Genomic DNA, 22,751 nt, shown 5'->3' with positions numbered 1-22,751 from the left:
TTAGCCATTTGCAGCGTACAATGGGAGCACAGCAATAGGAGAGAAATCTGGATACGCAATAGGACATATATTTCAAATTTCCGTTCTGAAGTTCTACAACATCGCTGTGAGCAACAGAAACAGGGGAGAACTGGCCAACTCTAGTCGAGGCATCTAGTGCAGAGCAAGCACATAAACATAGAAGATGGTACAAGGTATAAACAGACCACTTGAAATGGAGAACTTGGCAAGCTATTGAGCTCCGTAAGTAACATATGCTGTCCAAAATTGGTGAGATTTGATGAAAACGAAGCTGCCACAAATCCATGATGATAATTTCTCCAGAAACTAGGCGGCAGCAGCTGCCTCAGCATTTGGAATACCAACCACGGAGTATCTCGATGGCCTTCTTCCTCCTTGCCAGTCTGGACTTGCGATGGTTCCCAGTGTTCATGTGCATGGCACCAACCTTGACAGTCTTGTCGATGGCTTTGTACGCCTCGGAGATCATTTTCTCTATCTCAATGATTTCTTCAGGCTGGGCATCAGCTTTCTTCCTAAGCTTTTCAAGTGCTCTGAAGACCTAGTGAAAGAGCAAACAACTTATGATTTTTTTAGGAGAACAGCAGCATATATATTTTATACCATCTAAAAAACGATGATGATATTGATTGCTGCATAAAAAAGTGGAATTTTATAAAAATGAACCTTTCTCATATCTGTATCACTTACCAGTATCTTTCATGCCATAAAATTCATTAAAATAACAGAAAACAACTATAGTTCACAAGATAACAAGGGAAATAAACTCAACCAACTAATTCTCTCCTTTTTGGTCAACTGATTTCTATTTCAGAGCAATGATCCATACACTATTACCTTTCTGATGGAATAACGAAATATTTCGTTTCTACATCTGTAATATAGTTGTATTTGCCTTTTACAATCACATTTAAATATTTAATCCAATTGCAGCTTAACTATAAATCAAATCCATCTGCATTTATCAGATGGACTACTATCAAGAGACTCTACAAGTGACTAGGCTAACACATTTGCATACTTCGTGCACTACTCGATGTCCCTCTCAATCCATACACCTCGACATGTGACATACATACATGCTAAGAAAAGCAACCAGCCAATGTAAACAACAATTCACATTTACTTAAATAAACTGCTATTCCAACAAATCCAGCCGCTTCGATTGGTCTAAACCGTCCACAAATCAAGCCCAATTCACAAGCTGCTTCACATACTTATCTCAAGACTAAGCTAATTCGATAAAATTTGTACTATCTTGCCAGAGCTCCAAAACTATACTCCCCTCTCTGAATGCACAGTGCCACTTAAGTATTTCTCTCTCTCTCACACACACACACATAATGCGGTCGTCGGTCGAACTACCGACGAAATTACAAGCAATGAGAGAGGAATGCACCCTCGGCCACCAGGCGTTTGTCAGTCAGATACCTTCTTCATCCTGGTGCGCATCTCGGCCTTGCGCGCGTGGTTGCGGATGCGGTGCCTGTCGTTCTGGCGCTCCCTCTTCTTGACCGAGTCCGGCCGCCGCCTCGTCGTGACCTCGCACACCACCTCCAGCCTCCGCTTCCTCCACCTCCCCGACGAAGACGTCGGCAGCGCCGCCCAGGAGCCGAGCCCACCTAACAAAACCATTCACAACACGATCATCGATGAATAAGCACAGGCATTCTCGAGGAAGGGGAGCCAGAGAGACGTACCGAAGGGGGAGGCGAATGGGAGGGAGGCCGAGAGGCAGGCCCGGGGAGCGAGGGCGCGGAGGGAGAGGGAGGCGGGGAGCCGGGTTGAGGAAGGGAGGGAGGCGGAGAGGGAGGAGAGGGAGAAGAGCGGGGAGCTGGCGGTGGTGGCCATGGCCGCTTGGGTGGGAGGTGCTCGAGGCTCGAGCTGCTTATCCAAGCCTGACGAGAAGGGTGCTTGGGCCTTCGGGTGGGGTCGGAAGGCGGATGTGCGAATTACGCAACTGATACACCAATACGGGATCGTCACAGCATGTCAGTTTCACATCTTCGCCACGCTGTCAACACGGATAGGCCATGGTAAGCACGTCGTCCAATCTCCCAAACTGAACTGAACGCTAGCTCAGTGGTAGGCGCTTCCGTTGTGCATTGGCACCCGGTTTGTCTCACTGGAGCTTGTCCTTACTTGTTCCCCATATGGATCCTAGGCCAGGTACGTATACACGTGTATATTTTAGTATGATGTATGTGCTTGTGTATCTAGAGTCTATAATTTTTTTATGTGGTTAGGACGTGCGTCTTCAATTAACACATATAAATTTGCAAAAAAAAAAATAATCTGTAGACCTTAACATAAATTTGCCTATATATCTGAACATATCATCTCTACTATTATGAAAATAGCAAAATATTGCAAGTTTTTATCTCTGGTGCTATGCATCACATACGAATATGAGAACATTGGAACACAACACATGAGTTATTTTACACCAAATTCAAAATGTTTGTAGCACAGCTTTACTACCATATAAGTACAAGATCACATACCTTTACAACACAGATAACTAGAAGTAAAAACACACACATGAGCTTTATGGATGCACGGATCACACATAAATGAGCATACATTATGACAACTGTCAATATAGCTAACATAATTTTACACAATACGTGTAGACACTTTATTCTCCTAGAATGTATGCACATTAAGCATCAAATTGATCATTTGAGTACATAGAGTGCAAAACAACAAAGGGTATAAAAAATATGTTTGCATTGTACTTATTCAATTACATTCGGCTACACATTTAGCAAGTTTATACTTGTTGGTTTATAATTTTTTGCTTCTCCACATAGTTAAGTAGCTTGACCGAATAACTAGATTTGTACGACAGCGAACTAGATTTGTCTAACAATAAGCATATAAAGGAGTTCAACACTAGAATTACCTTACTACCCGTTGTTACTTTGCATGAAACATAAGTATGGTCTAAAAAAAGTATGAAGCATACATAATTCAAGAATTTTGTAGCATATAATTTCATAGAAATGCACAATGTTATAGTATTGCATGATTAAAAAATAAAATAAAAGGTAAATATGTGAGTATTTAGTGAGGTCAGCTGACAATACACTTGTTTATGTTATCAGCAACCCTCCTAACCCAACATTTTCTATTATCTTTCACTGCTCAGGTGACACTGTTTTGTACAATATAACTAACCTTGCTGGTGATGCTCTATTTCTAGCACCTAAATTAAAATAAGGAAGAGTAATAATAAATTAAACTGCATGGTTTGCTAAAGAAAATAAAATTGCATATTCAGTGTGCATGCATCAGCGTATGGTCACTAAACTACATAATGAATAAATAAAACTGCATAATTATTTTGAAAAAATGCTTCTAGATTTCATAAAAAGTTGCTTTACCATATTTTCAAAAAAACCCTAAACACAGTGTTCGAGAAGCATAAGTTTGCATTCTTGTACACAAATGTTTTTCACGAATTTGGTGCTTGCAGGTCTACAAAATTTCGCTTCTCTTAAATAGTTAAGTTGACTGATTGGATCACTAGGTTTGCTCTGACAAATAGCATATAATAGGATTTCAAACACTGAAAATTTGTGCTTATCAATCTACAAAATTTTGTTTCTCTCAAACAATTAAGTAGCCTATGTAAATTACTAGATTTGTCTGACATATAACATATTAAAGAAAATAGAACACTCAAAATCACCTCAACAGTTAACCTTGGAACTACATAATCAATCAGTGTGCACACATCAATGTGTGAGTGCTAAACTGCATAAAAGGACAAATAAAATTGCATAACGGTTTTTCAAACAATTACACCTCAATGGTTTTAACATGACCAGTGGTTGCATAGATAAAACTGAATGTAGTACATATCTAACGGGTAGGAAGAAAATAGTTCATTAAGAAAAAGTTGTTCGTGATATTGATGCAGCATCCTTTTTCTTATTCGACCTTGTCATTATCTAAACTACAGGAACCAAAAAACACATAAATAAATAAAAAACAGCAAGACATAAGTGAAAACTAAATGGAGCAAACAATGAATTAATATAAAAAAATGGTTGTATGTGTTACACACAAAGATGTTCATTACAAAAGTACTTGTACCCCCATGATCAACAATACCTAAGTAATGTACATGAAATTGCATTAAAAAATACTAAGCATGTGAAAAAGCAATCTGGTATACGCTATGTGTTAGTATAAGCATTTTTATGCATTCATTTACATTATACAAAAAGCAGATCAGAGTGAATTAATGCATATTTGCATTTCGCATTTCACAAGTGCAGAAAATTACCGAAGATAATTTTTCGTGTTATCAGCAAGGAAGGGCTAATCAACTGAGTAGATGTGCTATTGGTATTATTCACTCTTTGTGCAGCGGTGCATCAATCTTTTGCCTTGTACGGTAGAGAACTCGTTGCTCATAGGAATGAGATAATAGTAAACAAAGGAGTTGCTGGTGGTATGTTTTTTGGTACTGCGTGTGCTGCTGCAATAAGTACCAATTTCAGGTATTTTAATGGAGCGCAGGCTTGCAGGTTATAACGAATTACTTAAGTCTGAATCATGGGGGCATATGCTGGTTATTGAGTTTTTTGAACGCAAGAGTTGCATCACTGATCATACAAAATTTCTGAATAAGACTATGGGACTGCATAGCATGGTGATTGCACTTGAGGATGAGGTGGTAAGGGAGGAATGTTTTATTGGGGTTCACCCTTAGCCATGCCAGTCAAAAAAAGGATCTAATCGTCCAAAACCAATGGAATCAAATACTAGGCAAATTCGAAAGCGCCTGGAATGCGACCTAAAATGGCGGAGCCACAGGAGTAGGAGCAAGGGCAAGACACAAGTTGGAGGAGGATCTAATTACCTCGGTTCAGCGCCATGGAGCCCAAACTGCCATTGCCTTGCTCTCCCAAGTCATCCTTGCCTCGACCGCACGGGGAGATCATGGCCACGACGACGAAGAGCTCAACCTCACGCCGAGGATCTCGATAAGGCGTGGAGGAGCCCAACCCCGATGACGAGGAGCTCGATCCCGCGCGAAGGAGCCCGGCCCCAACAATAGGGAGCCGATCTCATGTGGAGGAGCTTGATCCCAGGTTCCACGAGCTCTATCCCATACGGAGGAGCTCGATCTTGACGGAAACAAACTCGGATCCCATCAGGGGCGAGGGTTAGGAGAGGAAGCTAGTTTCCACCTACAGACACAAAGAACAACTAGATGGCGTGGAAGTGGACACCGTGGATGGGGCCGTCATGCTCATATTTGTCGAGCAGGGGTCCCTCGTCACCGGACCCCTCGCCACCACGGCACCACGCAGTTGTCCTTGCTTGACCTCATGCTGCCGCCCCACCAGATGCCCCTCGTTGGGCCTCACGCCGCTGCCCCTCACAGCGTAGGAGCCCCGCCTGCGCCGCAGCAGGCACCTCACGCGTCAATACTGTCACGTCCCAATTTTATAATTATGTCATTATGCATAATCATGCATCATGAGCATCATATTTATTTGTTAAGCATTAATGAGTGCTTGTTGTTTCTTATGGTGGTTTAGAAATTACTTTGAGTTATGAAAATACCCGATGTTAGAGTTCTCACTAGTTTAAATCTCGCATAGGTGTGACGGGTGAATCCATTTAAAATGAGTTCATCTTGTTTGTAATCACTGCACATGTTTTTACAGAAATTGTGTAGCTGAAATTCTTGTCTCCCTAGTGAGTGAGACCCACTAGCCGGCCCCACAGCTCACCCTCCCTCTCCTACTCAGCTGCAAAGCAGCAACCGCACCCCTCTTCCAAAAGACTTGGGAATAAGTTTGGTGATTTTTAATGATTAGCCATTTTAGCATATTGATTATTCTCACGTTCAAGGAAATTGTTAAATGCATATTTCAATATGCATAAAATACTAAATGCAAGGGAAAATTTATAGGAGCTATTATATTATTGTTTGAGTGTTAAAATTAGCCACCATGTTCTCTTTTAAATTCACAAAATTATCATATTAATCAGAAAAAATCTAGTCCACTCATTGTTATGAATATCTAACGGTCAAGATTAAACAAAAGATTCTATATCAAATATGATTAATAAATAGTTAAATTTAGAATTAAAAAATATTATAAAATTAGCAGTTTGATTTTCATACGGGTTGGGAAGTAAAATATCTAAATAAAGAGTCCAAATAAAATAAATAATAACTAAAATAGGTGTTAAAATAGAAAAAAAATGATCCATACCAAATGTAGTCTCAGAAAAGAACAAATTAGTATAAAAATTAAATACCAAAATAAAGAGTTCATGTAAAATACAATTAATCAACAGTTAAAATTCATAATAAAACATAATGATTTTTTTCTTTCAAAATCTTACTATGAAAATAGATTAAGAAACACTGTATAGCTCAATGTCATTGCATCAAGCAGACAAACAGGTAATGCACAACATTCTGTTTTTGGTTGAGCTGGCTACACCTGATATATGATTTTAACAGTTGATCAAAATGTATACAAATTGAGCAAATACATATATACGATTCGGGTATAAGTTTGAAGTATAAATAATTTTCTCTTATATTAACATAATTTTTATCTTTTCTTCTAATTTTATATGTTTTGTAACTAAATGACACTACTTCCTAAAAAAACAAAAAATATTAATTTTAAATCAAAATTATTATGACAAAATATTACAGTGATATTAGTCATACTATTAACTTGAACCATCTTATTAATTTTATCTATTTCTAGAATCATTTTTACACTGATTTTTTATTTGAGCTGTTAAAATTTTCGTTGTCCCCGCCCCGGACACCACCCGCCAGTGATCCATCGCCGACTTGTCGTACCACCCATGTACCGTCGCCACCGCCGAGCGGCTTGGCTAGCTCCCAGTGCCTCCCTCCCTCAAAGGCCAACACCGGTAAACACCCCCGAAAGTAAAATGCCTGTCAACGCCGTCGACGGTACGATAGGTGATTTTCAATCATCTATCACAGGAAAGGCGAAAAAATAAACATCAACTAGTAAAGTACTTCAGCGTAAGAGCAACTTTAACCGGTTTTTATCTCGCTCACCATGATAAAAAAAATAAAGAGTCTGAAAAAAAAGCCTCCAACCGACTCTTCAACCGCTTCATCATTTTTACCGGCTCCCAATGCGCTCAGCCTTCCTCGCCACATCTAGCCAAAATTTCTTTTTTCAATCTTCTCTGATTAAAATAGTAGTCTTTTATTGCTTAAAAATCATAGAATTTTTTTATACGCATTCAATAATACATGTACAATCCATTTTAATTAGATTCACTTAAAAAGCCCGTGTAAAATTTAAACTAGAATTCTTAAAAAAAAAACTACTTTTATTACTTATAGCAATTGTTAGTCCCTCAAATAAATTCCTAAAAACCTAGAAAAATTACTAATATTCTTATTATATGATAGATTAATTTCTAAAATTATTTTTAGTCATAGATTATATGATGAAAAAGTGAGTTCTTTTATAATGCTCTATTTATATGTATTTTATAATTTCATGTGCTTTTAATTCAATTTGAATTTAAATAAAATTTAAACATATACAAAATTTAGCTGTTGTAAATATTTTTTATTTATAGGATACTAATAAAATATAGAAGAGTGAAATTTAGAGAGTGAGATTTAATAAGTCGGTTGGAGTATGATGACAAGTAAGGAGTGAAATATAGATATGAAATAATTTGAGAGATCGGAGATGCTAATTGATATTTATATGGGTAGTAAAGTACGGGCGTTCAACTAGCAGCGTTTGAGGAAAATCACCGCATAGTTTTTGTATGTAATGAGCTCTGCACCACGTGGAACGAAAAAGTAACGATTCGTGGCTAGAACAGCTAGGAATATTCAACAAAGACTGCCACCAGCACCTCGGTCCATGAGGCAAGAGCAGCAAGATAAAGTAGGCGTGGAGCGGAAATTTGAGAACCATCAAGGACCAGTACAATGGATTCATCGATGCATCCACGCCTTCTTTTCAAAGTAAACGTCAACCATAGACTTCTCTGAAGCTGGCACTTGAGACAAAATTATACATTCTAGTAAAACGGAACAGCGGATAGTGCTCCATTTGCCAACGAAGCTTCATGACATGTACACAGAGAGAGATGCCCGTGGTAACGACGATTATTGCTTGGAATAGGTGAAAAGCTGGAAAAAAAAATCTTCCGCTAAATGGTAGAGACCATCTCGTATCCACCTGGCCGCCGCGAGCGAAGCAAGAGGGCGCCGCGGCCACCACGTCGCTGCTGCAGGAACAACAGCACGGCCAGCAACGCCGTCACGCACGGTACAGTGATGTCCCACGCGACACCGAACCGGTCGTCGCGAGGGCCCGCGTACACGTACGACGGCTTCATGCTCGGCATGTAGCCCTGGATCCTGATCACGTCGTAGATATGAGGCATCGCGCGTACCACGGTGCAGCCGACGTAGAACCACGGCGAGATGGCTCGAACCCCGGCGCCCGAGAACACGTTCATGACGACCTGAGGGAGCAGGAACCCGTCCAGGGCCAGCCCTGCTGACGACACGAGGTCCTCCCACAGCGTCGCCGGCTCCGGACCGATGCGAACGGCGAGCGAGTCCTCTCGTGCGGCACGGTTGTTTATCACGTGGAAGATGATGGTCAGTGCTCCGCCGAATAAGTACAATGGCAGGCATATCCAGAGCGCTCTCCTCTCGGCGGCCGACGACGTTTCGGCCTTGCTCTGGTCGGCGACAGAGTTCCGGCCGGACCAGGCCAGCTGAAGGAGGCGCAGCTGTAGCACGAAGGAGATCAGCGTGGGCGCCCTCAGCATCATCTGGCTCAGCTCGTACGGCACGTAACTCCAGAATGGCACGTAGTGCCTCCTCCTGCTCACGAACAGAGCCTCGGAACTGAGCACCAGAGGGTAGACGTACCCCAGGGCCAGGACGACGAGCATGGTGATGGACGTGGCGGCGGACGCCTCGGGGTTCCTTTTGGTGTGGAGGATCTGCAGGACCGTGAAGACGCACGGCAGCGTCGTGGAGATCACCAGCATGATGCTCTCCAGGTCCATCCGCGAGATCGCCTCGGACATCTGCTCGCTGTACATTCCGAAGAACATGATGTCCATCTTCTCGAAGAAGAGAGGGTCTGTCCTGTCCCTCAGGCTGCTGATAACTCCCCTTCCGCGGTCCTGCGCATGCGCGTCAATCGAGGCGAACTGAACAGTGATCAAAATCTTGCAGTCCGTCGAGCCGTTGAGCTCTTGGCAACCGATCATGCACAGGATGCCGGTCTTAGGATCGTAGACACCTTCTGCTGTGATTTGGCGTAATTCAAAGCTGATTGGGTACGACTCGTTCTTAGGACGCACCCAACCCGCATGGTGAACATAATTTCGTATGTCGTAGCTGACGTCCAGCAGCTCGCGATCCATGTTAACCACGGCATGCCGGGAGAAGGAATCGTCGGCCGCCAGCCGATCCCCGTAGACCATCACTGGCCCGATCGTAACCGGGTACGCGTCTCCATGCCCCAGGCTCGTGAAGAAACTAAACTCGAAGTCTTGGTAAGTATAGTTAGCAGCCGGGAACGACCCCTTAACCTTCTTCTTGAGGTTGTGATAATGGTTCTTCGCCTTCTCAACTATGGTGTAATCGTAGTTGTACTTCACGTCTGAGAAGTTGCTTCTATGGTTGTTGACATCGATGCTGGACGCAGATATCGCACTGATGGCATTCTTGCTGCCAGCCGCTTGGCTCGAGTTCCAAAGCATGCCGGCAACGACGCTCCGGTCCCGGATCGTCCAGACGCCCGGGAACCAGAAGCTCATCCCGATGTCGCACTCCTGCGGCTGCACCGCCAGGGACGTCGGCCCTAAGTGCACCAGCCGGCACGCCCTGAGGCAGAGCATGCCCCTAGTAGAATCCCAGCGCCCTTCGGCGACGACCGCCTCCTCCTTGACCATGAAGCGTGGGCGTAGCTGCAGATCCCCCCGCATCTTCGTGTTGTTGGAGAACACCACGTACGCGCGCGCGGCGCCGCCCGCGGTGCACTGCACCTGGCTGACGTGCATGCGCTGCTCCTGCAGCCGCAGCAGAGGGGAAGCGCTCGACGCGTGTGCGCCGCCGCCGTACCGCAGCTTGTACGAGCTCACGAGCTGCTCTTTGAGGTGCGCGCACGAAAACTTGGCGCCTAGCGCCTGGACAGCTCCTCTCGCGGGGGAAGATGGCTCCGACGGCCAGCAGGAGGCGCTCTTGCCGTACTCGTAACTGTCGTCTTCGGCGAATGCGACGAGGGAGATGGCCTCGAAGCCGGCGCCCTTGACGCGGCCAGTGACGAAGGGATCCGAAAGGCTGGACGGGTTGGGGACGCGGAGGTGGAGGACGACGTCCGGGAGGTGTTCGAGGGAGCCGTCCTCCTCGGAGTAGGTGCCGGAACCATCCATGCAAAGCTCGCCGGTGGTGTTGGAGTAGTACCCATCAAGGTTGAATGAGACGGAGTGGCCACCCACGTAGCGATGGCTTCGCCGGTGGGCCCCTAGGAGGTGGCGGGCGCGGCCGCCGGAGAGGGTCAAAGTGGCGGCAACGTGGAGGAGGGCGGAGTTGTTGGTGCGATCGACGCGGTGGGGAACCAAGGAGAAAGAGCGGGCAACGTAGGAAAAGTCGTCGCTCTCATCTTTAGAGAAGTGGATGTCTTCGCCGCCAAAGAAGTAGCCGGCGTTGAGCTGGAAGGAGCGGAGGAGTCGGAGGGTCTCCTCCTTGCCGGCTGCGATGTTCATGGGAGCAGGGGAGGGGATTGCGCAGAGGGAGGAGTCCGAGGTGGAGGCAGCGGAGGAGAGGGTGGCGGTGGACAGGAGGAGGAAGAGGACGCAAAGGTGGCAAGCGGCCGAGCTGTGAGGTGCCATTTTGGTTGGGAGCATGGGGAGGACAAAGACTAAGGTGGCGAGGTGTCCGTCATCCCAAGCACCTGTGTGGTGTTTATAGCTCGGAGGAGACCGTGTCCTCGGTCCAATAATTCACCTTGCTAGAGATTCTGAAAAGCAGTTTATAGGAGTTGGATTATGAAAAGCTGAATTGTAAAAAGTTGGATTGTGAAAAGCTTTTAGGTTGTAGATTCTAAAAAACTTTGATGGACAGTTTAGTAAAATAGACTTTCACAATATATCAAAAGCTGAGAAAAACCAGCTTATCAGATTCCCACAATCCAACCAGCAGATTTTAAAAAGCTATAACCAAAAGCTGTCTGTTTGTTTTAGCTTCGGATTGTAAAAACTGAAAACCACAATTCGAAGGTGAAACAAACAGAACCCTACTCTAGATTCTATCAATGCATGGCTGAAGTCAGATAAACCTAAAAGGATGGTAACTTGGTGGCGGTCCCTCGGATTTCAACCCACACCCTCTCCACGAAGCTTCCCATCATACGTATCTTTTATCGACATGACCGCAAGAGCTAAAACTGTTTGAATCTGATAACGGACCATTGACAGAGAAAATCCATTTCGGAAAATCCTTTCACAAACGGATTATTGTGCGTCTATGTCATCCAGATGCAGTACCATCGCATTCAATTTGCAGCACTAAAGCCAAGCGGACACGGAGATTTTTTCGGACTTACTTACAACAGAAGTGTCGTATGTCTTCAGATGGCTTTTTTTTTAACCTTTACAGTACACCATGATACTAAATAGTGGAGAGTATCATTGTTGTGATCCAACCGTCTATTTTAGTAGGTATTATTGTAATTATCTTAGTACCCTTAGGGGTAATTACGTCATTGACTGACCGGACTTCGGACTTTCGCCACCTATCATCGACTGGCCGACGGAGGGTGAAAACCCTAATAAATGAAATGAACAGAATAAGTGAAAGCTTATCCGAAGAATAAACTAACATTTTGACCTTCCCTAATTAAACATATAATTTACAAGTTTATCATGTTTTTTTTTTCCAATCCTACCCTTATGATACCCATGATACTCTTTAATGATACCCATGATACTGGTGGACGATAGAGTATCATTGGGCCAATCTAAATCACCGGATGAAGAAAATAGACGGCATGCACTTATTTAGTTGTACCGTAAAAGTCTTTTTTTTTTTTAGAGAAATCTTCAGATGGCTCATGCATGAAAGTCTGCATCTCGAGGAAACTTAAACAAAGTCCTAAATTCACATGGCTTTCTTTTCCTTGTCATTATTTTTACTGTAGTAAATTTAATCATCTGTTTTTTCTAAAAAAGATTTATAGATATTTAAAACTTTTTATATTATTAGATTCATCATGAAACAAACTTTATTAGTATTGTATATTTTCAAATATTTATAAATATTTTTCAAAAAATAGATAATCAAATTTGTTTCAGTAAAAAAATAGTGATAAGTAAAAACAAACTGAGTGTGTGTGTGGCCAGAAATGTTCAGAATGCTCGGACTTAGACTGACAGCAGTACAGCACTGAGGTCCAACAGAGCGGGCAGGGTACGCGCCCAGCGAGAGAAATCTGATGCACGCAACGATGGAAAAGGGCAGGTACAAAGGACCGATTGGTCTTTCGACTCGCGAGCAACGCTTAATTTTCAAAGTAAACGTCAACCATTTCTTGTGACTGTGCTTTAACAAAGAGACTTTCGAACCACCGGAAACGCTAGCCATGATGTGAGGCAAGCAGATGCCGTGGTAACGACGCGTGATTCGGAAACTAAATTTGTGTTCATGTCGATTCCATCTTGACCTGCTCCTGACGTGGTTGGGTCAAAGTAAGTCTTGGATCGCTGTCGCAATTCTTCACTGACGGGATGTGCGGGCAGCCGTGGACTTGTGCCGTCGTGCGGCATCGGCAAGACATGCTGAAGCGCAAGCGCGATGGTGTGCCCCCGACAGGGTTTAGGATTTCTTTGTTGAAAAAACCAACAAGTTAGCCCACACTAACAACATATCTAGTTTTGTTATAATATTTTGTCACAGTAATATTTGATTAAAAATTAGTCTTTTAGTTTTTTTAATAACGTTAGTGCCATTCAGTTATAAAGTGTATAAAAATTAGAAGAAAATATAAAAATTATGTTAGTGGAAGAGAAAATTACTTATACTCCAAACCTATACCGAATTGTATACACGTGTTAGTTAATTCAGCCATTTTTACTAATTATATGCAATAAATTATTTTGTTGGAGAGTAAGTTACCCAACACTGGGGTAGGACTTCGGCCCTTTCGGAGGAAAACCGAAGGTTTTCTAAAATAACGTGCTTATAGAAAATTATGCGATATCATTAATGTCCATCGTCACTTTAGTTACAGTGCCGGTCTATTTATAGCCCGTACTCAACCACTCCAAGTTATATTTTACAACATTGCCCTACATAACTGCCACATTCCCGGCATATTCGAGGGTATTTTGGTACAATCCTAAGCACATTAGTATATTTACAACTTTACCCTCCTCCTCTACATGGTCTCTGGTGGACGCCGCGCCTTCGTCTGAGCTCCCGAAGGTCCATTGCGGACGGGACCTTCGGCGTGCCTTATTGGCTTCGTCGTAGCATTGCAGGCTGGACTTCGGTCTTCGTCCGAAGGCCAGCCAGAGGCTTCGCCTGTGATGATACTTGACGTTGCGAGTTGGCCTTCAGTTTACTCCAGAAGGCATGAGTCGCTTGTCCTGCATTTTCTGAAATACACAACTGCATCATTCGCCAGTAAACAATATTCACCAGAGGTCTTCTACTCACCGTCCGAAGGGGGCGTGTGAGACCATTCCTCAATAGCTGCCCCTCACGGGTAAGGTTCACCTTCGATGGGCGGAAAGAATAAACTAGACAACAAAAGAGAGTGGAGCCACATGCCCTTAAGCCCCACTCTAAAAGCTCGAGCTTCGAAGTAGGATGCAATACTCCTGCCCGCCACCCTGATCGGTAGGCATAAAGTAGCCGAACACCGCCCATTCCTCAGCAGCTGAAGTACCTGCATCAACTTAAGGGCATCACACTGAGTACGAAGGTAATCGCAAGACTTACACAATATGGGTATATAATATCCCGACTTCAAGGATTATGTATTGAGCTGTTAGCAAGAATATAAACATGCGGTTAAGTTAATTAAAGCAGTAAGCAACCTAGACATATGTGTGAGCAACTAACTTAACCAACATATATGAAATTACCCTGCAACTACCAACTGATCATATGAAACTGTAACCACAATAGCATCAATGTATAACAAGTGCCATCTCGACCACCTCCCACATATCCGAACCACACACCACATAACCGAACCATCATCCACAAGCGAGAACTCTATGACCGGGTGCAAATAAAACCATAGCATGCTCATGACCGAAAGCGCGGTAGTTCGAACTGTTTTTACACCCTGCAAGGGGATACTCTTGGACCCACACGACTTGGGGATCATACGGCTTGTGCCACCTGCTAAAGTGCACACAAGGGGGTACCTATGTCAACCTTTCCCAACTAGCCCCAACTGTGTGTTGCATGCATCGCTCGACGCGGCAGTAGTAGAACTACTCCCGGAGCAAACTAGTACCACTTACAAGCCTGCCCACTCACACCGTCGATGTTCAGGCCCCACAAAGCCACAACTGCGAAGGTATTCAGCTCGCATTACCATTAGATCGGCATGTGGTGAGTAAGGTAAATGCTAAAGCCAACTACCCCGACGATCGGCCTTAAATGATGTAAGCGGCCTACGGTGTCCGGATTCCCTTCTAGAACTACCCTCGGACTTTCCTTGAAGGCAGATGACACCCCTAACACCACCCACATCTCGTCTCATACTCACCACTCAACCAACCATAACAACGTCAACCTTGTATTTGTACGACAAAAGTAAATCCTATGCTCGCGAACAACGGAAAAAGCCATCGTTTGACTTCTACCGAAAGACCTAAGCATGGCTAAGCATATAAGTCGAACTTGTACCTAGACATAACATCATCTCAAAGCTACAAGAAACGTGGACGAACAAGTCATCAAGGTAGAAGAATGCAATTGGCGTAGATTCTACCCATTTGTTCCCGACATCGACTCCCTATACATGCAAACCTATACATAAGCATAATTTATCAATATTTAGACTTCACTTAGTTCAACTGACACAACTGACAAGGTTCAATATGATAGATGCTTGCCTTGCTGTTCAGGTGGCTGCCTAAAGCTTCTCTCGCTCTCCTGGATCATCGGCTCGATGTTCTCTAAAAAGAACAACATGTGCAATGCCATGAGTATGAATAAAGTGCAACAATGCATGCCACAATGCTTAACATCATGCTAGAAGTATAAGATATGCGAACCAATGCAATATTAAACGGTCTAAACAAAAACCGAAAAATAACAGCCATCCGGAGTATCCGAACTGGTTCAGAGTATCCGGGCTCGGACCCTCCGGAAGATGTGCTCGGTTACTGCTTTTTATTTGACTGGCCCAGAGTATCCAGGTGAATCTGGATTATCCGGGTTCCGGAGTATCTGGGACATCCTCCGAGATAGGCTCTCGGTTAGCATTATTTTAACTTGACTCGGAACCTTTGGGTTGGTCCGGACTATCCGGGGTACCCCGGACACTCCAAGTGAGATTCCGAACGGAGCTCTCGGCTACGTGATCACATAACTACCCGAAGTCTCCGGGCTTGTCCGGATAATCCGAGCTATATAGACTTGGTTTCTTCACGATTTTTCCACTTGGGTGTTTTGACTCATTTTACAAATCTGTGCTACACAAACGTGTACATGCCATATCCAAAGGATCCTAAACTGAACTCGCACCCTAAACCCTAACCAATTTTGAACACAATTCATTGGACAAAATCTACTGAACCCAGAGTATCCGAGTCAGCCAGAAAAGCTGTTCTCGAGTGAATTTTGGTTGATTCGAGTTGTGATCTTTTCCAAGCCTAAAGGGAACATGTTAGAGATAGTCTAAGGGTACTAGAACTTGTTCATCAACTATCAACACGACTCTAGAGCTCAGATTCGACCAAAACTCCAGTTTTGCTTCGAAAAGCTCATGAATGCCAAGAACTTCAAGAACTACTTGATTCCTCCACGAAAACAAAAATGGATTGGATGGATGAGTAGCTTATGAGATAGAGAATGCAATGGTACCACATGCATACCTTGAATCCTCCACTTGAGCTCGGATTTTGGAGGAAAAGAGAGACTGCTTGAGTGGGAGAGGGAGAGAGGAAGGGTGCTGCTGCAGCAGCAGCTGGGGGAAACGTGGGGAGTGAGGAGAGGAGAGAGAGGGCAGGTGGGCTGCCCCTTTTGAGTGGAGGAGGTGTGGGGCCGGGTGGGTCCCACATGTTAGAGAGAAAGAGGTATTTCCAATGCATTTTCCTTTATTTTCTCGCCCAAATTTCTCTCTTATCCAAATGATTATTAACGAAGTGCATTAGCGCTTCGGATTACCATTACGTAAAATCTAAGCATAATGCTTAAGAAGCATAATTTTTCTTAAATGCGTGATTAAGAAATTGGGACGTGACAAACCTTGCCCGCTTAATAAGAATCTCGTCCTGAGATTCAGCACGAGTCGGGGAGAGGACGATGAGTCTAGGAACCACGCTGTGAGAGATACCGTGTTGTGGGTACCACACTGTGGGAAACTATCATGCGGTGAGTAATGGAACCCAATGCAATACTTTTATTCAACATAGTGATGAGCATAGACATGCAAGAGGCCCCAATCATGCAAAATTTACACAATGCTTACAAGCTCGCAAAGAGCTTGGGATACTCGGAGCGGATTTTATCCTCATGCTCCCAAGTTGCCTCATCTTCCGAGTGGTTGCTCCATTGGACTTTGATGAATTTGATGGAACTTTGCCGCGTCTTGCGCTCGGCTTCACCCAAAATCCTTATCAGCCGCTCGTAATACGACAAATCCGGCTGCAACTCCTGAGGTGCAACATCAATGACCTCGGTTGGAACTCGGAGGCATTTCTTCAGTTGCGACACGTGGAAGACGTTATGCACGACGGAGAGAGACGGAGGCAGGTCCAGTTGATATGCCACCTCTCCACGTCGAGCAACAATCTGGAATGGTCCCACGTATCGAGGCGCTAGCTTGTCTCAAACTTGGAATCGGCGAACACCCTTGAGCGGCGAAACCTTGAGGTACACACGATCTCCAATTGCGAACTCGAGGTCTCGGCGGCGACGATCCGTATAGCTCTTTTGCCGGGATTGAGCAGTGAGAAGACTCTTGTGGATATTCAGAACATCATCTTCCGCCTCCTTGACCAAATCCGGACCTAGGAAAGCCCATTCGCCAGATTCGGACCAATTCAGCGGCGTTCGGCATCTTCGACCATATAGAGCTTCAAATGGCGACATCTCCATACTCGCTTGGAAGCTATTGTTGTATGAGAACTCTGCGAAGTGCAAGCATATGTCCCACCTCTTCCCATAAGTGAGAACCCACGCTTGGAGCATATCTTCCAAAACCTGATTCACTCACTCGGTTTGGCCGTCGGTCTGGGGATGATACGCAGTGCTGTGGAAGAGCTCGGTCTCCATAGCCTCTTGAAAACTCTTCCAGAGATGAGGAGTGAACTGGGTACCTCGATTGGAAATGATTTTCTTCGGAACCCCATGGAGGCAAATAATTCTGGTGAGATATAACTCTGCATATTGCTTGGCCGAGAATGTGGTCTTGATGGGCAAGAAATGAGCGGACTTCGTCAATCGGTCCACAATCACCCATATAGAGTCGTACCCATTCGAGGTCTTCGGCAAGACAGTAATGAAATCCATTCCAATTTCCTCCCACTTCCAGGAAGGAATGGGCAAAGGCTGAAGTGTACCGGCTGGCTTGAGGTGCTCGGCCTTCACCCTTCGGCAGACATCACACTCGGAGACATACCGAGCGATTTCTCGCTTCATGCGAGTCCACCAAAACCGTGGCTTGAGGTGTTGATACATTTTTGTGCTCCCCGGATAAATGGACAACAATGAATCATGATCCTCATCAAGGATCTTCTTCCTCAATGCTTCGACCCTTGGAACCACTAGTCGGTTCCCAAACCACAGAACGCCCTGATCATCTTCAAAAAAGCATACGGCCTTGCCGATCTTCATCTTCTCTCGGATGCGGGCCATGCCCTTATTATCCTTTTGAGCTACTTTGATATCATCCAGGAGAGTAGATTTGATCTCCAAATTAGCAAGGAAGCCATCCGGAACCATTTTGAGCCCAAGCCGGCGAAAATCATCACAAAGTGTGGCATTCCCGGGCTCGACTCTAAGACAACAACAATGAGCCTTCCGGCTTAGTGCATTGGCGACCACATTCACTTTGCCTGGATGATAATGAACCTCCAGTTCGTAATCTTTGATCAACTCGAGCCATCTTCGCTGCCTCATGTTCATATCAGCTTGAGTGAAAATGTACTTCAAACTCTTATGATTCGTATGGATACGACACAAGTTCCCTATCAGATAATGATGCAGATCTTCAGAGCGTGCACGACTGCAGCCAGCTCTAAGTCATGTGTCGGATAATTCTCCTTGTGGCACTTCAACTGTCGTGAGGAATAAGCGACAACCTCGCCTTCTTGCATAAGGACACAGCCGAGGCCTATGCCGGAGGCGTCACAATAAACATCAAAGCTCTTGTTCACATCTGGCTGAGCGAGAACAGGAGCGGTCGTGAGTAGCTTCTTCAAGGTCTGGAAAGCAGACTCACATTCAACTGACCACTGAAATGTGTTTCCTTGCTTCAATAACTCAATCATCGGCTTGGCTATCTTGGAGAAATTCTCAATGAACTGACGGTAATAACCCGCGAGTCCGAGAAAACTTCGGATGTCAGTGACATTGTTGGGCTGAACCCAATTGAGCACATCCTGCACCTTGCTCGGGTCAACTACAACACCATTCTCTGATAGCACATGATCTAGAAAAGCTACCTCCCTGAGCCAGAACTCGCATTTGCTGAACTTGGCATAAAGCTGACGATCTCTGAGTCAGCCCAGAACAATATGGAGGTGCTCAACATGCTCTTCATCAGTCTTGGAGTATATGAGAATGTCATCGATGAAAACCACGACAAACTTATCCAATTCCTCCATGAATACCGTGTTCATCAAATACATGAAAAATGCCAGCGCATTCGTCAATCCGAAGGACATGACGATGAATTCATATAGCCCGTACTGGGTCGAGAAAGCCGTCTTTGGGATATCCTCCGGTCGGACCTTAATCTGATGATAGCCCAGTCTCAAGTCGATCTTCGAGAAGACTTAGGCACCGGTTAGCTGATCGAACAAGATGTCAATCCTAGGGAGAGGATACTTGTTCTTCACTGTGACTTCATTCAGCGGGTGGTAATCAACACACATCCGTATAGTGTCATCCTTCTTCTTCACAAAGAGTCCCGAACATCCCCAGGGTGAGGAGCTCAGACGAATGAATCCCTTGGATAGCAATTCCTAAAGCTGCTTCTTCAGCTCAACTGACGACATCTTGTAAGATTTCTTGGAAATTGGAGCCGCTCCAGGCATGAGATCAATTGAGAACTCAACTGCTCGGTCGGGCGGCATTCCTAGCAATTCATCCGGAAAGACATCCGGGAATTCCCACACCACAGGAATACTCAACAGGTCTATGGTGGGGACAACCTTCAAAGCAAAGAGACAAGAACCTACACCCTAATGTTTCAATTGAATCCTAGTGCCGGACGGACCATTGAGGGTGATGGTTCACTGAGCACAATCCATGACAGCTTCATTTTTGGTGAGCTAGTTCATTCCCAAAATGACATCTGTCCCCTTTGAGTCCATCACCAGCAAGTTTTCACCAAAATGTGTCTCATTAACAATGACCGACGCCCTGGGCACACACTGACTCGCTAGAATCTTGGCCCCGGGTGCATCGATGACATACGATGAAGTGGTGGCACTGACTTTCAGCCCGTGCTGCCAGGTATATCTCGTAGCTATGAAGGAGTGAGAGGCCCTGGAATCAAACAAAACCAATGCAGGAATGATGACAGAATTGAAACTCATACTCAACGTACCCATCAGGACGGTATCACCCTCCTGAACCTCGTCGGTATTGGTGTGGCGTGCTCGGCCACGCTTGGGGACGTGGGTCACCAGAGAGGACTATGGCACAGACTGAGCCGGCGGTGGCCTGGAAGCGGTCACCACGGCTCCCGGTCGCGGGTACGGGCAATCCCGCCCATAGTGGCTGACACGGCCGCAGTTGTAGCACGGGCCATCGGGACCACCTGTCACGCAGGCTGCCCCTGTGGAGCAGAGAAAGCGGGATGCTGCACCAACCACATCGGTCGTGGAGCAGTCGGTGCCAACACGTGAGATGGTGGAGGTTGACTCTCCGTGCGGGTACGTTGAGAACTCCCACCCACGGATGGCGACGGACCTCTCTTGCGCTTCTTCTTCTCTTGGTGGTTCTTCAACTTGAATTCTACTGTGTGCGAGGTGCTCACAAGTTTGTTGAAATCGGCGAATTCGTGCGCTGACAACCGGTCTTGCATCTTCGGATTGAGGCTGTTAAGTTCCGCCAGGAATTCTAGGATTTCCATATTCCTAAATTCATCTTGAGCATATTGTGCAAGGTGGTTAAACAACTGCACATACTCCATCACTGATCTACCTCCTTACTTGAGGTCCATGAATTCCCTTCTTTTGATCTCCATAAGTCCCTTAGGAATATGGAAATCCCGGAATGCCTGGCGGAACTTCGCCCAAGACATCCGATGATTGGCGGGGTGCATGGCCAAGTAGTTAGTCCACCACGCGCCCGCCGGACCTTGAAGCTGATGAGCGGCGAAGAGCGCCCTCTCGTGGTCCTCGCATCGAAGGAGAGTGAGCTTCTGCTCGATGGTGCGAAGCCAATGGTCGGCGTCGAGCGGGTCCTCAGCACGCGTGAAGGTAGGCGGCTGAGTCCTTAGAAAATCCAAGAAGTCATCTCGGCGCCTGGCTCCACCTCCATGAATGCCACCCTAGTTCACGTTGGAGCTCCACAAAGGATATGCTCCCGGTCGGCACCTGATCACGGCCTGTGAGCCACCAAATCACAAAGATAAGGCCTCCTCCCGGATGAGCCACCAAGCCACCAAGGCAAGGTCTCACCACTAGCCTCTCTTCCGGTTCTCACCACCGTGATCACTTCGGAGCTTCATCCACAAAGGCAAGGGTCTCCGCGTTGTCGCACAATCACCATGCCGCAGCTCCACACCAATTCGGAGGGTCAACAAGCTTACCGATGAGTCACCTAGACTCCAAGGTACCAAGAGGTATACTGTTGGATCACTCCTTGATCCACTCTCTAGGCAACAATCACCTAGCAACTCACTCTCTAGGCTCATAAGCACTAATCACTCACTAATCTTGTGCTTAATCGCCTTGAATGATCACTTTAAAAACTTTGGTGTCTTGGATGTCTTCTCAGGTGTATATGAACTTCTCTGGACTCCAACACACTCAAATGACTGAATGGAGGGGTATTTATAGCCTCAAACTTGCGCACTAGCCGTTAACCCAAAGGCTCTAAAAAGCTGTTAACACCAAATGATCCGGTGAGAACAATAGTATTAACATCGAATGATCCAGTGAGAACAATAGTACTAACACCAAATTATCCGGTGAGTACTTTCTCAGAAACTAGGCGTTGGAATACTACTCAAGCCTCTGTGAACACCTGATACTTTGGTGTATGCTTCATCTTCATCACCGGACTTTCTTGTGAGTATACCTTAGCTATCCGAGCTAACATCTTCTCTGTGTAAATTACTTCGGCGTATTCTTCGGTGCACATCACTTCATCACCGGACGTCCGGTGCGTTATCCTTAGGCAGCCGAGCCAATGCAACCTTCTCTGGAAAATATGCTCCGGTGTACACATCTTCAGAGCACCAGATTTTCCGGTGAGGTCACTGCATTCCCCCCTTTGTCAACAATGCTCCGGTGCATTCCTCCGGTGTGTTCAAATCAATCACCGGACTATCCGGTGGGGTCTTCTGCTTCCTTTTCATCCTTGCACTGTTTATTGTCCGGTGTATTATCCGGTGTTTCCTTGCTTCGTCACCGTACTATCCCGTGAGGCTTTCATGCCTCTGTCCCCCCTTTGACAGAGATGCTCCGGTGAGTACAAATACCTGAAGCACCAGATCCGGTGTAGTCATTTCTCCTGGGATTTTTTTCTAATTCAACCAAATTTATCCCGGCTTTTGTAGGTTTTTCAAGTATTGCATCTATGAGACCTACTAACATATATTCTTGACAAACATATTAGTCACAATGACTATATTGTTATTAATCACTAAAATCACAATCATGGCCTAATAGAGCCATTTTCGCTACAGCGGGATATGGCTTGACGTGTTGCATCTCGAACACCAGTGGTGAAGGTTGCTCTTGGTGACATTGCAGAGTGAATGCCTTCAACTTGACAAGCATCCATTCTTTCATCTTCACTTCGCTCGTAGTCATAGATGGTGACTTCAACCTTCCATTCCACATATCAAGTTTGCTGCTTCTTAACTCCTCTGTAGATTGGCTTCCTCGTATGTCCAAGTTTAGAAAGTATTCCCCACAGCTGGCGAGGAAGGTGTCCATCATGAAGAGCATCACTCTCATAGACATCAGGAACGGGACCCATGTTGCGGAAAGTAGGATCATCAATCACCTCTTTGGTTGGAACACGTTGCAGAACGGTAGGATGACCTCTAGTTGACCTGCGAGCAGTGAGC

At 45.2% G+C, this 22,751-nt stretch overlaps 2 protein-coding genes across 2 annotated transcripts; both read right to left on the bottom strand.

Annotated features, from left to right (window-relative positions):
- Nucleotides 1-52: 52 nt before the first annotated feature.
- Nucleotides 53-1,970, bottom strand: LOC133908475 (small ribosomal subunit protein bS20c-like). Its single transcript, XM_062350513.1, is given in 4 exon segments — nt 53-358; nt 360-562; nt 1,453-1,643; nt 1,722-1,970. Coding segments are annotated over 4 exon segments (576 nt in total). The 5' UTR covers nt 1,873-1,970; the 3' UTR covers nt 53-327.
- Nucleotides 1,971-7,951: 5,981 nt separating this feature from the next.
- Nucleotides 7,952-10,996, bottom strand: LOC133908474 (uncharacterized). The gene has a single exon (XM_062350512.1). It carries the CDS (start codon nt 10,942-10,944, stop codon nt 8,224-8,226), a length of 2,721 nt encoding a protein of 906 aa, XP_062206496.1. The 5' UTR covers nt 10,945-10,996; the 3' UTR covers nt 7,952-8,223.
- Nucleotides 10,997-22,751: the final 11,755 nt, after the last annotated feature.

The sequence above is a fragment of the Phragmites australis genome, chromosome 2, assembly GCF_958298935.1.
Source record: "Phragmites australis chromosome 2, lpPhrAust1.1, whole genome shotgun sequence".
NCBI classification, from domain to species: domain Eukaryota; kingdom Viridiplantae; phylum Streptophyta; class Magnoliopsida; order Poales; family Poaceae; genus Phragmites; species Phragmites australis.
The sequence above is the reverse complement of the archived record's forward strand: the minus strand, read 5'-3'. Positions and strand labels throughout refer to the sequence as shown.

Coding starts and splice junctions, on each gene's coding strand:
- LOC133908474 (XM_062350512.1), bottom strand. CDS start 10,944: ATGCTCCCAACCAAAATGGCACCTCACAGCTCGGCCGCTTGCCACCTT.